Source organism: Camelina sativa, chromosome 19, assembly GCF_030686135.1.
Source record: "Camelina sativa cultivar CO46 ecotype springtype chromosome 19, ASM3068613v1".
NCBI lineage: Eukaryota > Viridiplantae > Streptophyta > Magnoliopsida > Brassicales > Brassicaceae > Camelina > Camelina sativa.
The window spans coordinates 12,213,837-12,231,058 of NC_141898.1; the positions used below are offsets into that span (position 1 = coordinate 12,213,837).

Genomic DNA, 17,222 nt, shown 5'->3' on the forward strand with positions numbered 1-17,222 from the left:
ATATGTGATTGAGCTGGAGTATTTTCATGAGAGATGACCTTTCAAGACGTGATTGTTAGAACTGTGCGAGTTAGGAAAAAACACAAGGAAAGATCATGTGGTGATTTGTAGAGATGGTAAAAAAGTATTTAAATCCTCCCAGACGTAGCAAACAGACCGTTAGATATTGGTGGGTCCATGGGTGAGAGTGAACGTGGGGTCCACTAAGCGAGGTTGGCCCATGGATCGGGAGTGGATATGGGGCTCACTACGCAAGGTGTCGGTCGGGGTGTTACATTGTGTCTCTGGTTCAGCTCTACCCTCCATGTATAATCCTGAAATACCTCATAACCCCAAAGAGGCAGCTTCACATTTTTCTCTCATCAGAGTGTCCTTCAGACACCTTAAACCTAGACTAGGTTATGTCGGGCTCTCAGCCCTTCAGCCCTAGTCGAGCTTTTGCTTCTTTCAATATGGTTTTGCCCACAACTGCATGCTCCATATCCGACGTATTGCGAATGCTCTCTACACTGCTCTGTGTGCCTCTACATTTACCCTGCACAGCGTCCTACAGTTGCCACCAACATATAACCAGCTTCTTTTGTGCGTGCATTACATCATTCAACATGGCCTTCTTCAACCCTAGCTTCCCTTATATAATAAAACCATAGAGTTTATGTCAGTTTATATAACGCCCCGACTGCCACCTTTTAGTGGGCCCCATGTCCAATCCCAGTCCATGGGCCCACCTTCTTTAATGGGCATCATGTCCTCTCACTAGGCCCGTGAGCCTATCCATATCCGATGGCCGGTTTGCTATGTCAGGGAGGTTTTAAAGACTTGTTACCTTCCCTACAAATCACCACATGATCTTTTCCTGTGTTTTGTCCTCACTCACACAGTTTCGACAGTCACTTCCCGCAAGGTCACCCATCCTAAGACTACTCCAGCATAAGCACGCTTAACTGTGGAGTTTTCTCTGGACCATTGCCCAAAAATAAAAGTGCACTTTGGTGGCCAAATCAATTTTTTAAAACCTCTCCGCAAGTCTCTGAACCCGGGGTGTTACAATTCACCCCCACTAACAGATCGCAACGTCCTCGTTGCGCAACAAGACCGTCACCCCCGACGGTGTGAGCCCACTCGACTCCACACGCGTCTGGGTTCAGCTCTGATACCACTTGTAACTCCCCGACCGCCACCTCTTAGTGGGCTCCATGTCCAATCCCATTCTATGGGCCCACTTTCCTTAATGGGCCTCATGACCTCTCACTAGGCCCATGAGCCCATCCATATCCGACGGTCGGTTTGCTATGTCTGGGAGGCTTTAAAGACTTGTTACCGTCCCTACAAATCATGACAGTCACTTCCCGGAAGGTCACCCATCCTAAGACTACTCCATCATAAGCACGCTTAACTATGGAGTTCTCTCAGGACCCTTGACCGAAAAGATAAGTGCATTTTTGACATAGGTGGCCAAATCAATTCTTTTAAACCTTTCTGCAAGTCTCTGAAACCGGGGTGTCACAATTCATCCCTACTAACAGATCACAACGTCCTCGTTGCGCAACAAGACTGTCACCCCCGACGGTGTGAGCCCACTCGACTCCACACTCGTCTGGGTTCGGCTCTGATACCACTTGTAACGCCCCGACCGCCACCTCTTAGTGGGCCCTATTTCCAATCCCAGTCCATGGCCCCACTTTCTTTAATGGGTCTCACGTCCTCTCACTAGGCCCGTGAGCCCATCCACATCCGACGGCCGGTTTACTACGTCTGGGAGGTTTTAAAGACTTGTTACCTTTCCTACAAATCACCAAATGATCTTTCCTTATGTTTTGTCCTCACTCACACAGTTCCGACAGTCACTTCCCGGAAGGTCACCCATCGTAAGACTACTCCAGCATAAGCAAGCTTAACTGTGGAGTTATCTCAGGACCGTTGACCGAAAAGATAAGTGTCGTTTGGTGGCCAAATCAATTCTTTTAAACCTCTGTGCAAGTCTCTAAAACCGGGATGTCACAGTTTACCTTGCAAACTACATAACTCAAATAATTTATGATCGGATACATACATCAATATAGGTCTAGTTCATAATTCAGACCAAATAAGGCTATATGAAGTAAACAAATACATCAAACACCAACAAATGGTTAGAAACATAATCATTCCACGGATAACGAAAACGAAAAAAAAAAATCAAAAACAACACAAGCATGTGTGAAAATTGAAAAGGCTATTCTCAAGAAATGCCCTGAGAAACAATTGTCCTCACCACACTTCACTACCTTAGTTTACATTAAATTAAAGTTACCGGAACATGTCAAGATTAACAACAAACATCGTAGGCTGTCTTTTTCCAGCATATGCTTCTCCTCAGTCCTCTTCCTAATCTCCTTAACCTTTCCAGCTTCTAGTCTTCCACAATCATCACCTAAGCATATACTTACTCAGCAACTTAAGCTACATGAATCTCATCAGAATTCCAACCCTTTCAAACTTCTATTATACACAGCCTTATCATCTCTTCTACTTTACCACCATTGTCCCTTAACATCAAGTGTACTACCATTCATGGACATATACAGATCCATGAACTTTCTGAAGATACTAAACTCCTTCTCTAGCTGATACAAACTGCATCTCTCAAACTGAGTAGGAGATTCTACATTTTCAAGATTTCGAACTACAAGAAGCTCCAATCCTGATTGAGATGGAACAAAAGCTGACACACCATTCATCTCAGTCAGAAACAGAGACCAATGAAACTTCACAAGCTCTCAACTCCCCTTAAAAATATGAGACGATAACACAAACTTTCTCCTTTTGTTAGGAAACTCAAAGTAATTAATCTATCCCCATAATAAACTAATATTAATCGATCTAACCTAAGAAAAATTCATATAGTAGTGGTTTTCTTCTTCTATCTCATATTATTTAGATTTTACAATTTTATGTGCAAATTCAACTTACAGTATTTAGCTTTGGTAATCATTAATATTCTGCAGTATTTCTTACTATTACTATCGGTTGAATTGTTTATATTAGGTATAAATTTATGTTTTCAATATAGAAAACAACAAAATTGTGTAAGATAGTTTCTTAAATCTCGTGTTTTTATCTAATACATCTAATAAATTGAAACTGAGGGAGTAATTTACCAAACCATCAAATCATCTCATGCACAAATAAGAATACCAAAAGAAAAATATCAGAGAATACCAAAAAAATCTCATGCACAAATAAAGTAAACATGAATTAGAGTTTTCTTAAGATAATAATAACCTTTTGGTCACACAAATGTGTATAAGTTTCAGAAATTTAAAATATGATGTTGTTGATCAAGAACAGAAAACTTTATGGAACATTGCTATTAGTGTTAAAAAAAAATTGCTATTTAATTAATTAAAACATCTATATTGTGTATATGTGTCCGTATTATACATAAAAGCTCATGTATCTTTACATCAAACTCCATTAAATCTAAAAACAAAAACAAAAAGAACATCACTGGAGAGTGGAGATGAATCTCTCATCGGACAAACCCCTGAAGTTTCGTTTTTGCGGTCAACTTTAGTCAAACTCCGATCAGAATCAAACCAAAAAGGGTTTTTTCATTCACAGATCCTAGTCATCTCCTTTGTAACAAAAGCTTCTCATCTTCTCTGGATCATAAGGAAGCGTCTAGAGTAGGAGCATCGGTTCCTTTCATGATTCTGAGTCTTTTACAAGAAGAAGAGAACATATCCCATGGAACATCACCGACCAACATCCAATCTCCATCTTTGTCCTCGTATGTTGGTACAAATCCAGATCCTTTGTATCCTTCTCTCTCAGAGTATTCACCAACGGTGAACTTGAACATGTTCTCTAACGCCTTGAGAAGCTCGGGGTAGTTTTTGTATGTCTTGAGATCGATCTTGCGGAGGTATGGAGCTCCGTCCATACTCACTTTAACATAACTCACACTGTTGTTCTTACGGTAAGATCTCACCGGTGGCCATCCAACTATTTGAGTTCTGTAAATTGAGGAAAGAAAGATGAGTAAAACTATTCAAGAGCCAATAAATTTGGAAGAAATCGATTTGGAAAACTCAGATCTCTCTACTTACTTCGTAGGAGGTGTAGATTCTTCTTCATCACGGGTTTCCTCAAGTTGACGCTTGTTGTTGCTTTTAACGCAAGAAACCTCTTGTTCTTCTTTGATTTCCTCTGTTCTTCCTGGTAATCCAAGGCATAGCTCCGTGTCTTTAAGGTTAAGCTCGTTGACTTTCTTCTCGTACGCCATTTCTTTTGGATCGATATCAATCTTTGTGTTTTCCTTGTGTGTGTTGTTGTATTTCTTTGTTGTTCTTCTTCTTCCTTGTTCTTGTTCTTGTTCTTGTTGGTGAGTTTGGTTGATGAGTTTAGAGGAAAAGGGGAGAGAGATATATATAAAGGAGCATCGAAGTTAGGGTTAAAGGAAGAGAGAGAAGTGTTGTCGGGAGGAAGAAAGGCAAGAAAGAGGCAAGGGGACAGAAGTGGGACAACGAAGGCTAAGGCCGCCCATGTGGACACGACTCTTTTGTTTAATTATAATTTCCACGCTCCTCATTTCCCTCCGCCAACTTTGTTTACGTTACATCTTAGCCGTCCAAGTCTCTTCTCTTTCTTTTGATCAAAGGATGTATAAAAATAATCATAACCAAGAATGACTTATTAAAATGAACGAAATGATGAAAATTCTATCGGCCGACCCGGAATAAAAGCAAGAAGAGAAAACATAAAATAAAACAGAAACAGGTGTATTATTATAAAATTTTATATACTGTTTATTAAAGGGGTTTTTTCTTTTTTTTGTTTTCTTTTTTGAAAGTGTATAGTGCCTGTTATAAAGAAAATATCAAGTGCTAATGATTGTTACTCCATTTGTTGTATAATAAGTATTGTATTAATATATATATATGTTATCTTAAGTCTGATGTGAATTTGATTTTTATTTTTTTAGTTTGCTTCTATTATATTTTTGAATAGTAAAATGTATTGTTAACTTGAAAGATTAATAGTTCTTTTCTAATGTTTAAAAGGACACTTAAATTAAAGAAGAGAGTAATTTTTATTGAAACGTGATACCAAAATGGAATTTATATAGAAAATCCAAGTACTCTTCTGAGTCAAGAACATTGTTGAATGTGCATAAGTTGAAATTTATCAAGTTTGTACGTATATTTACTTTGATTATTAAAGAAATATCAGTTTTATGTTTTAAAACTCAGTAATACCCAATAATATACGTTACATATTATTTGTGTTCCGAAACCATATTTTTGCATGTTATTTTATATATTATGAGTTGGAAAATGTTTATAATTTTTGTGTGTGTATTTTAATTCTAGTAAAGGAGAATATAATAGGAGAGGAAGACCCATGTGGATAAGGGTCAAATGTGTTGGTAATTGATAGAGGAATGGTAAAGCCATGTGCTTTTCTTATGTATATGTCTCTTTTAATTATCCATCACTTAATTATTTCCTACAAAAATGGGTTGTGGGATGAGGGTTCCACGTGCTGTGTATTCATTGAATCATAGAACTTAAAAGAATGAACCAAAGTGGTGATTTAAATCATCCCCATAGATTACGCTTAACTAAGTTCATTAAACTTCTAAATCCGCATGCGTTTTGATGTTAACGTTAGGCTTTATTCAATGGATTTACCAATTTTAGAAAATTTGTTTTCTCTCCTTTTAAGATAAAGATTCCTTTATATGTTCTTGACCCTTCGATCACCAAAAGATTAGATAAGTAAAGAAAGATATGCAAGATACGTAGCCTCTCGTCTTATATACTATAATTTTAGTGTTTCTGATTGTCAGAGTTTCATGTATTATTCTTCAGTTATAACGAACTCATGCAATGTATTTTCTCACAAATTTGGAGATGCACGAATGAATACCTTTTTTTCTGTGAATTGCACGAATGATTACTTTAAGTTAACCATTTTAACAGATTTCTAAAATCAGTTAACGTGGTGGCCGGAAACAAACTTCTTGAGAATAGTTTTTTCATGTTTGTGTGTTATGCATGCTTTTAGTCTAAGTCTGAGAAGTTATTTTTAAAGAGATAACTACGAGATCTTTGTGATGCTTATATACATGATTACTAAAGCTTGTTGTTGGTTAAACTCAACATTTTTCTTGCAAAACCGATTTAAGAAAGTACAAGAGTATTCAGACTGCTAAGTATTTATAGACTTAATACATGTATATATATTGAAGATATGTGTATATATATATATATATATATTATGTGTTTTCTTGTTACTAATAAAAGTTAAAAATTTTGGCAAAGAGGATTTGTTTATGGGAAGAAAGTCAATTGACAATCGAAGGAAAGGAATTAATTTGAAAATGAAGAATATTAAAATTATGAAATTTTGAATTTAGTATGTGTGACATGACTATAGTCTTTAGTATGTTTGACATGACTATAGTTTCGTACGTATCAAAACATCAAATTAATTTCAAATTTTCTAAAGACAAAAAAATAACATTTTATAAGGATGATAGAAATAATAATAAAATGTTACCTTTGAGAGAAAATGAGTAAGTTAAATTATAATTAATCTGAGAAGAGGAATGATGTTGAAACACACAACTTGTCTAGTGATGTATACACAAGCTAGACTCCAAAGAGTCGTGTCTTTTACAAATCACATTCGTGTGTATAGCTCAAAAAAGTTGGCTCTTTAAATTATTAAAGTTTTTGTTCCCTTTTCGACTCATCACTATCTTGTTCTTATCCCCACCTTCTCTCTTTTTTGTTTGTTTTTGTTTTTTTTCATATATATGATTTTCATTAACTATTAATGTAATATTTACTTTTAAGTACTTATCTTAGCCTTTGTTTCAATCATCAGGTCTTCAAATCAACTGTCTAGGAGATAAAATGTTGTTTTCAAAGTTAATTTATCTCAAACAAAAAGAGTGAATCCAAAACTCCCTTTCTCTGATCCAGAATTCGAATATAAACGCTAGGATTTGAAATATTGACATGACTCGTATTAGATTCATGAAATCACGATTACTAAGAAATCTCCACACAAGAATCTGATTTTGATTCTTATTACACATTTCGTGGGGGCTTAAACGATTCAAACAAGAGAAACCCTAGTTAGCTGGATATGTCTCACTGTCTTTTCGTTGAAGCATTAATCATAACATAAGCTGTTCCAAAGGCAACGTAGGGACCGGGCCAATACACTCGGACAGCAACATCAAACCAACTTCGAAGTATTGTCGAGAAAGAATTATTTCCTTTTGAAAAAAATAGGAAACTTGTGGACAGCGTATAAGTGATCGTGGCACGAAATATAGCCGATCATGAATCTTGTGTTGGTTATCCTCTCAGTCAATTAATTCGATCTTGATATATATCTTTCTGGGGTTTTTTGTTTCTTGATGAAGGTGCATTGATTACTATTCATGAGAGAGACACTGTGTTTCTGATCGGTTCCGGTTCTGAAATCAGTTAAAATAATGGTGCCATAAATTAGTAAAAGTCGTTTATTGTTTAAATACTCTGTTATAGGATTATGGGAATCTTGTTAGTGTCTCTTTACACAGACATTATAAATGATGTTGTTGTTGGAGAGGATAATTCTTAAAGAAAATAAAATCTAATGGTTCCCTAGGAGATCTTTCTTTTAGATTCAACTGATAAGATATTTATATACTACAAGTATATAGTTTTAACTTTTAACATTGTTAAATTAAGGGTATATTTGAAAAATCAACAGACAGGTCTAAAATATTCATCTAAATTTAATTTCGATTTTTTTGTAGTATGAAAAGAAAATGAAGAGCGTGGAAAGTGAACTGAAGATGGAGCAAGGAAACGAAGGAGAGTGGGGACTTGGAAGTGGTTGGGCAAACAAGAAACCTGCAAGTGGTCTGATTCATTTATGATATTGTTGAAAATGCACACGCTTGCATCTCCTTCCTGTAATGTTCTCTCTTCTTTGTTTTGTGGCTCATATTACTAAAAAGTTCGTTGGATATTGTACGCTGAAATCCTAGCTGATCTCAAGAATATGTAGAAATTAGAGTGATTTTGTTAATTATTTATAGTGTCTCGTGGTAGAAAAGAGAGTCGACAAATTAAAGTGAAGGAAATCAATCTATGGTTTAGATCAAACGTATGATTCATAGTATCTTACCCGACTAATCCCGGGAACGTGAAAACGCTCTTCGGTAAAGAGTTTTCCGCAAATATACCACGGATAAAGCATTCGTACCAAATTTCAAGTGGCCTATATTTAGAGTTGGCAAGATGTTTGCGATTGATTATGAAAAACCTAATCAAACCTTAAGTTAGAGAACCAATTAAGATAATAATCCAAATAAAGAGTTAGGAATTAGTTTGCAAAATTTCCAAGTATTTGTGCCAAGTCTTAGATATAAATTTTTTGTTGAATGAATCATGACATTAACGTGAAATATTATCCAAATAGCATAAATGCGTAGATGTAAAATAGGTGTGTGATGTGCATGCCATACATATGTATCAAGTACACGCTCGTGTGACTCCCGACAAAACCTGGAATGTAGCAAATGTATATGGCCCAAACATCTAATATACGTGACGAGTAAGGCCAAAAGCCAACGCAGAGGAAAGAAAGCAAAATCAGACCAATTCATGTAACCCATACCGTACCTTAAACACATATGCACGTGTGATATTTTGACCTTTTTTAGGAAAATACATTGTATCCTCGCAAAGTCGCAATAATGAAGTCTTGCCAAAATGTCATCAACGTTTATCTTTTTATATATATGTCGAAAAATATGTTTGTAATATGTTATCATCTATGTCGAAAAATATCAAATTTTACAGATATAATTTGAAGTTTAGAAAACGCGTTTTTCTAATCAGAAAAAGAAGACAGGTATATAAAAGTCTAAAGTGTACAGCATAGACCATTAAAATGGTACTAAGACTACACGGTCCACACACGTTATTATACTCATTGCTCTGCATTGTTCCTACTTGGCCATAGCAAAGAAAGCGACCACAAAAAGCTTCGTTTGTATGGTAAAATATAATTTAACATGGTAATGTTACCAATGCCACTCAAAAATATAAAGCAAACCATAAAACTCGAAAAGTATAGAGGTTCACGGTGATTAGCGTTAGTTTCTTTCAAATATTGAAGCCACAAAATGCAATAAATATTTAATCAACGAAAGGGCATTAATATGTCCACCGTGCAAAGAATCCAAAGCCAACAGTTTTTTTTTCTGTTTTGTTTTATGAAGTTATGACCCTGCCTTTCTGGCATTGACCGCTAGAAGCTGAACTTACCTCAACTTATGAGGTGGACACCTTTGTGCATATTGAAACTGGGCTCAAGTTAACGTTGTTTTTATTCTCTTGTATGTATTAATAAAATTGGGCTTACATTAGCTTCAAGCGGTCCTGGGGTGTCAATAGTAGATACATAGAGTTATGAACAGGGTGTGTGATGTGATATGACCCGAATTATATAACACCGCAAAATACGTACAATGTCCTTAAATCCACCGCAGGGGATTGAAAGATTGCAATTTGCAACATTACGTTTTTGAGATCCAAAGTAATCTAGATAATGGTTTGGGTTTTTTTTTATTTTATTTTTAAGCTAAAAAAACATTAAAAATGCGAGAATTGAAGTGTAACTAGTAAATAAAGTAATAGACAGAAAAAAAATTAAGCAATAGACAAAATAGTTTATTTACAAAATTAAGCAATAGACAGAATAGTTTATTTACAAACCTCAGTGGGTTTAGAGAAATCGTTTGAGGAGTCCCTAAATTTCAAATGAAAATCTGAAAACTCTCCCATATAAAATATTTTCTATTTTGATTTATTTTTAAATCGAAAACAAACACGATTACAACATACCCTAGTTAAAACTCAGAAATTACCAAAAATACCTAGGTTTTTTCCCCACCCACAAACCCAATCGGACTCCACTATTTTTTTAATTCCAAACGACTCATTCGAAACAACGGTTGTCTCTCACTCTTCGTGAAAAACTAGGAAAACTAGGGGATACTAATCGAGAGATCCTTTGCTCTCTTTAAGCGTTGTGTTGTTCGATCGATTGTGGTCACTCATCGATTGTTAGCAGGATGGTGAAAACGAGGTGGACTAAGAAGAGAAAAATTGCCGAGGAAGAACAAGATTCAGGGACGGCGGAGATTTCTCAGCAGGCGGATCTCCCTGCGGTTGGTGATGGAGATGGTGAGGACGAAGTCGAAAGGAGTGATAAAGTGGCTGAGGGAGTTTACTCAGAGACTGCGGGAGAAGATGAGAAGGGAGTCGAAGAGGATGTCGGAAGTGACGAAGAAGAAGATGAGAGCGAGCCAGATCTCGATGGCGAAGAAGAAGTAGATTCAGACGCATCCTGGGAGAGATCGATTCGGGCGACTCCACCGAGGAAATGGTACGTAGTACCGATTGATTGACCATGTAGAAGTAGGGAAAACATGTTTTTCTGGGTTTGTAATACTAGGATAACATAGTATAATTGTTTGGGTTTGGAAAACTAGTATATCTAAGTATAATTATATGTATTGGGAAAACTTGGTTTTTCTTGGTAGAATTATTAGTTTGGTATAACTTGGTAATACTTGAGACTACTGTTTGTTGTAGGATGCTGATGATGATGAACCGATGGCACTACAACCTTTAAGAATGTACTTCCCACCGGCGGAGTATAACAAGAAGATTAAGTTAGGTACGAAGTGTTATATAAAGGAACTTTTGACAACATTTAATAAATTGAAGCATCCGCTCACTACGTTTGAGAGGAATTGGTTTGAGAACCATCCACAGTTCAAACACATTTGGCACTTGCCAAGGGACAAAAATCACAAGGTTATGGGCATGTGGATGCTCCTTCTCCGAACGACATGCATTGCAAAGAAAAGGGAAGTTTGGTTTGTTGTTAATGGCGTGCCCATCCATTATGGTATCAAGAAACACGCCTTGTTATCAGGATTCAATTGCCGCAACTATCCAATTGACTATAACAAAGTTGGAAGTAAGACCTTTGTGAACAATCATTTCAAGAATAAGAAGGTTACTCGTGAAGAAGTGAGGGAAAAGCTCAAGGAGATGGTACCTATAGAACGGTCTCGAGATAGGTTGAAGATGTCTGTCCTATACTTTTTATCCAGCATTGTTAGAGCACCGACAAAGATAGGAGAACAAGCAACATAAATTGATGATTTTTTGCAAAACGCGGTTAATGATCTTAATTTGTGTAAGACGTTTCCTTGGGGGAGATGTTCCTTTGACTACATGCTGGAATCGATAGCTCACACGATGAATCATTTTGATGGGACAGTCACAAAAGGTGTATTATGGCAGGTTGCAGGTTTATGTATTCCCATGGAGGTAAGTAAAATGTATTTAGTATTGGATGTTGCGTGTTGTTCTTATAATTGAAGCTAAGTATAACTATATGTTTGTTATGTAGCTTTTAGCATTTGAGGCAATTCAACATTTGAGGAATCAATTTGTAGAAGATAATCCAGGAGCAGACGTTACATGTCCTAGGATGTGCAGGAGAAAGTTCAAGAAATGCGAACTGAGAGAGTTTCCTCTTGAGAGAAAAAATGATGAACTTGGTACAATTAAGGTTAGTTTTTATAGTTTATTATTAACATCCTATTTATCTTTTGCATATGAATGAGTTTCCGGTAATAGGTTTTAATCTTTATATGTTTGCAGAACATAGATAGTATCCTAATACCTGAAGATGATAATGTGAAGTCTCTTATGGCTGGAATCACTAAAGAAGAAGATGTCGATGATGCACATGATGTTGTTGTCAACAGTTGGATGCAATGTTATTTACGAGGATATCATGTCTGGTTTGAAAACATGTTCAATGAAGATGTTCAGTCCCGAGCAGGAGTTGGAGGAGTAGGAGGGAAACCTGAGAACGTGAACGAGGAAATAACCTTGATTGAAGGACCGGTATACCTTAGTGTATCTGATTTGGTGGATCTCCTAAACTCCTTTAAAAATGAGATGGGAGAGAAGATGAAAGGAATTTTGGATAGGCTTAATGGGTGGAAAGAAAAAGTCGCAACATTGGGAGAAAGAGTTGCATCATTGGAAGAGAAATCGAAGGTAAGAATTGGTGTTTTTTTTATAATACTAGAGTATAACAGTTAGTTGGTAATACTTGTTAACACTAGATTATTCGATTGCAGACGCGTGAAGACACCGGAGACCATTCAAACCTTGCACTAAAAGATACGACTGGTCATGTAGACCCACTGCCGAAGCGAATGACAAGGTCATCAAGAAATCAAGGGTGAAGACTAATCTTCGTGTTTCGTATGGTTTTTGTAAACCTTGGATGTTGTGTTGTTTTATGTTGTGTTGATTTTATGTTGAAATACTTGGTAAAACTTAGTAAAACTATGTTCTGTTGATTTATGCTGAAATACTTGGTAAAAATTAGTAAAACTATGTTGTGTTGATTTTATGTTGAAATACTTGGTAAAACTTAGTAAAACTATGTTGTGTTAATTTATTTTGAAGTACTTGGTAAAACTTGGTAAAACTATGTTGTGTTGATTTTATTTTGAAATACTTGGTAAAACTTGGTATTAATATCTTAAATTATTTTTGTCTTTGAGCAACTTGGTAAAACTTAGTACAACTATGTTGTTTTACTTGATAAAACATGATAGAACATAGAGAATTCTTAAGGGAAGTCTTACAACACATAGATAAGTAGTACAGAGTAGATAAATTTTTGGGGATTTTTGAATTTTTAGGGATTTTTGAATTTTTGGAGATTTTTGAATTTTTAAGGTATTTTTGATTTTTTCGGAAAGTATTGGAGAGGGAAATTGAAATATTTTGGGGAGGGAAATCAAAATTTTGTGAAATTTTTAGTTGTACCCCCACGTGCGCATAGTATACCCATGTGCGTCATTTCCCCCCCCCCCCCCCCCACGTACGCCGTTATTTCAATCAACGTAGTTATACCAGAGATTTTAGTTGTACCAAAATTCAACATAGTTGTACCAAAATTCAACATAGTTGTACTTTTGATGTTTTACCATTTATTTAGTATTACGTATCATTAATAGTATTTTATGCAGTCATATTTGTAAAACATTAATTTTTGTAACGTTGTCATCCTACAATGGATATTATTAAAGAAGTGATGACAAAATTATAAGGAACATATTGTTTAGTTTGGTTGATAACAACCTACTTTAATATAGTTTGTAATTTATTTTTGTTAAACTTTTTTAGCATATGTTTATGATGTTTTCAAACCGTTGTTTTACGTCGACTCAATGTTTTTTCAATTTTCATTAAAAAATAATTCTTATTTTCAATCAACATAGTTTTCCCAGTTATATCTGTTTTACCAGTTGTACTTGTTTTACCGGTTGTACCTGTTTTACCAGAGTATATAACAGAAGAAAATATAGTATTACCAAGTTGTACCAGAGTATAACAGAACCAAAATATAGTGTTACCAAGTTGCAACAAAACCAAAATATAGTATTACATCTTATCAGACAATACTACCACTACCATTCCCAAATATCAACTATTGGAGTCTTTGTCTCGGCCTCCTCTTATTTTGTGTCCTTGGCCGCTTTTCCCCAACCGATGGATTCATTTTAACTTTCTTTCTTCCCTGCTTGTTTTTCCGAGGCGGAGGTATGATTTTTTTTGTTTTTGGTCTCATCTAGGACATCCCATTGCGACCTGTCTAGCACTAAATATATTGTCCTATAATACGCCATTACCCACAGCTCTGTCCAATAATATTTTGAACACAACTCATGTAATTGGATCTCATGAGTTCTATCATCATGCCTTAAGAATTCAATAAAACTGGCTACAGCGTGTAAGCAAGGATACCTTTCAATATCGAACACCTTGCAACTGCAACTTTTCTGAAGCAAGTTCACGAAATAAGGCTTTCCATCACAATCGATGACATTGTATTCAAGTTCGAAACTGTTTAGCTCTGTCACAATCAATTTCTCAGCAACGGGCCATAATTTGTGGAGTATGTTCTCCACTAAAGGCACCAATTTTTTTTCAATTGTTCTAGCCATAGAATCCTTCCGATGGTCATTAAACCATCTAGAAAACGTCACTATGATTGTATCAAGCAGAGGTATTAGGGAGTACTTTTTTGCATCCTTGAATACATTGTTCATAGATTCCACACAACTGCTTGTATCTAAGTTGTATCTTTCTCCAGGAAAATAACACCTTGACCATTTTTCGTTCACAGTACTCTCCTCAAGATAAGCCGCAGCAGAAAGATATCGCGTGTTAAACGCAATATATGCACTGTTGAAATTAGCCACTATGTACTGCCTACTCAACTCCATGAGTCTCCATGCGACTACGTCTTTGTTGACATTTGAGACATGACTTTTGACATTTTGAGACAAATGCCAAATACAATATCCATGACGAGCCTGGGGATACACATTAGCTATGTCACCGATAAGTCTTGCATTTCTATCACTAATAAATACCAATTCGAAAGTGTCTGGTATAACAGTTTTCAGCATCTCCAAAAACCAAGTCCAACTTTCATCTTTCTCACCATCGAGTATACCAAACGCTATGGGATAGTGGTGACGATTAGGATCTGGAGCCGAGGCAAAAATAAGTACACCACCATATCCGTTCTTGAGCCAACTTGCATCCACAATTATCACTTTTCTCATTACTTGAAACCCTTCAATGCTAGCTCCTAAAGCTATGAATAGATTCTTGAATCTTTCCTTCTCATCCAATTCCACACATGTTATTGTGCCCTCATTCACCTTCTCTAAAATGTGCAAATAGCAATACAACATCTTGTAGCTATCTTCAGAGCTACCACGCAAATCGGTAATAGCTTGATTTTTTCCTCTCAACGCTGTCGAGTATGATATATTCACACCTAATTTGGTCTTCACAAGATCCATGATCATTTTAGAAGTTGGAGTTTCCGTTTTTCCAGGAAAATGATCATGCAAAAGAGGTGCGACTAATTTTGGTGTTCCATGCCTTTTCACGATGTTGTTGGTTCTACTTTGACTTGCCCTAGAGCATGTATGCATCTTGGTGTACCTTCTAATCAAGAAAATATCTGTATTTCTAACCTTTGCGGCTCGTAAACCCCATTTGCACAGATCTTTAGTGCATTTAAGCACTAAACGTACAGGATCAGACTTCTTAATAACAAAACCAAAACTGAGAACAAATGCGCCTTTATTCACCACATCTTGCAATGTCTTCTTATTAGGAAATTCTTGACGGAGACTCAAACCCAAACCGTCTTCCCATGGCTCTACATACTGACTAGCTTCTACAACAGGTGGAGGCTCTACATATTCATCACCCATATCCGATCTAACTATACCGTTATCCATACCTTCATCACAAGATACGATTCCATCGGGTTTACTTTTACTACCATCAACCTCCTTTATCGACACTTGCACGGGCTCTTCTAGATTAGTGATGACCTCCACATACAATATACATCTACGACTCTCTTTATTAATGGACGATAGATAAACTTGCATATCCTCATCGTCAGTAATAGTCCATGGATCCCCACTTCCCACCAGCAGTGCATTGTAAGTCAACCGAATTGTAGCTTCACTTTCACCTAATGCAAGCTTCTTGAATATCCTAGCTTCTACCATCGACAAAGTTATCTTCTCAACCGATGTCTTCATCATTAAACTATACATGAGACCTTGACATTTAAAATGTATGCTGACGCTCATTGTATCCTGCCAAAACAGTACAAAACTTTGTTCAATATTACCAAGTTCTACTAGTTATTACCAGTTTTACTAGTTGTACTACGTTGAATAGTAATACTAGTTTTACCAAGTTTTACTTTCTAACTCGTTATACTATATAAAACAGTGATACACAGTTTTACCAAGTTCTACTATCGCCACACAGAAACAAATTAAATCGTTGAGAGTTCTCTAATTTGCAATTCACTAAGATTCCACAAATGAAATCTATTTCTTGCTAATTCAAACTACTAATCGAACTAAAAACAATGAAATAACACCCAATGTACATACCCAATAATGGAATCAAGCTCAATGCATATTCTGGAATTCAAGATCTTTTCTTCTCATCAATTTACTAATCTGCAATTCACTACGAATCCACAAATGAAGAGAAAAACTTACTTGAAGGCGACTTCAATGCAGATTCTGGAAGGCACGACACCGATGGAGAGGGGGAGCTTGACTCTCGCTCTACGGCCATGGAGAGAGATCGAGCTCGAGTTCGTTTTTGTCTTTTTTTAATTTTTATTTTTCAAATTTAATTATTAAAAATCAAAAATAGAAAATAAGAAGGAAGGGTAATTTTGTCCGTTCACATTATTTTAAATGAATAAGGGATATGTAGATTTAATAGGGAGATAAGAGATTTTTCAAACAGCAGAGTGGACTCCTCAAACGATTTCTCGTGGTTCTAACATGAATCAAGATTCGAGAGTAGTTTGGTTCATATCTTGAATCTTTCTGTCTTGGTCAAAATCCTTGTTGAATGCTCGTAGATTAAATTAAGTAGATTATGTTATGACAACAACACTAATATAAATCATTAGATCTAAATCATTTCTATTTGATAGGTCTGCTTACAGATTGTCACTTTCTACCGACATTAGGAATTGTATTACACAATTATTACATTAACAGTACGAGTAGCTAGCTACACTCCCAACATTACAATTATAATTACTAAAATAAATATTTCCATTTACATATAACTATTATATACATATATATATATATATATATATATATATCAAGATTCATAATTTCTAAATTACCCATCTATACATTTATGTGAGCACAATCATTAGTAGTATACAAATGTAAGAAATAACCAATGAGATTCAAAAAATAAATTTGTGTTTTTCATTTATACCTTTATAAAATAGTTAATGTACTATGTGGATGACTTAAAAAAGAGAGACATTTTCTGCTCTTTTAAGATATCAGAAAGATTAAAAGATGTCAACATCAGATCCAAACTATATAACCTTGACGATGTCAATGCGTATTTACACTAACACTAGGAGTAGCTTCACTCTCAAGAATACATTTCTTTAATCAGGCAATTCAGTCTATGTTTAACCATTTACTTATAATTGAGAGGCTTTATTAAAACTAAAAAATGATATTAATAACTAAT

The 17,222-nt window shown here is 35.7% G+C and overlaps 1 protein-coding gene, 1 long non-coding RNA gene and 2 pseudogenes across 2 annotated transcripts; 2 read left to right on the plus strand and 2 right to left on the minus strand.

Moving 5' to 3' along the window:
- Positions 1-3,352: 3,352 nt before the first annotated feature.
- On the minus strand, positions 3,353-4,526 carry LOC104746778 (auxin-responsive protein IAA2). The gene is made up of 2 exons (XM_010468298.3): positions 4,092-4,526; positions 3,353-3,998 (listed from the first exon to the last, which is right to left on the minus strand). The coding sequence occupies exons 1-2, from the start codon at positions 4,265-4,267 to the stop codon at positions 3,650-3,652; spliced, it is 525 nt and encodes a 174-aa protein (XP_010466600.2). The 5' UTR covers positions 4,268-4,526; the 3' UTR covers positions 3,353-3,649.
- Positions 4,527-7,416: 2,890 nt separating this feature from the next.
- LOC147920469 (uncharacterized) lies at positions 7,417-8,079 on the plus strand. The gene is made up of 2 exons (XR_015590545.1): positions 7,417-7,498; positions 7,802-8,079. It is a non-coding gene; the product is annotated as an uncharacterized LOC147920469 (long non-coding RNA).
- A 2,588-nt stretch (positions 8,080-10,667) lies between these two features.
- LOC147920470 (uncharacterized protein At3g43530-like) lies at positions 10,668-12,331 on the plus strand (annotated as a pseudogene).
- A 1,256-nt stretch (positions 12,332-13,587) lies between these two features.
- LOC104767775 (uncharacterized) lies at positions 13,588-15,733 on the minus strand (annotated as a pseudogene).
- Positions 15,734-17,222: the final 1,489 nt, after the last annotated feature.

Excerpts from the sequence above, each read along its gene's own strand:
- LOC104746778 (XM_010468298.3), bottom strand. The coding sequence starts at position 4,267 with ATGGCGTACGAGAAGAAAGTCAACGAGCTTAACCTTAAAGACACGGAG. Across the intron at positions 3,999-4,091 it reads GAATCTACACCTCCTACGAA|AACTCAAATAGTTGGATGGC; the intron begins GTAAGTAGAGAG and ends CTCAATTTACAG.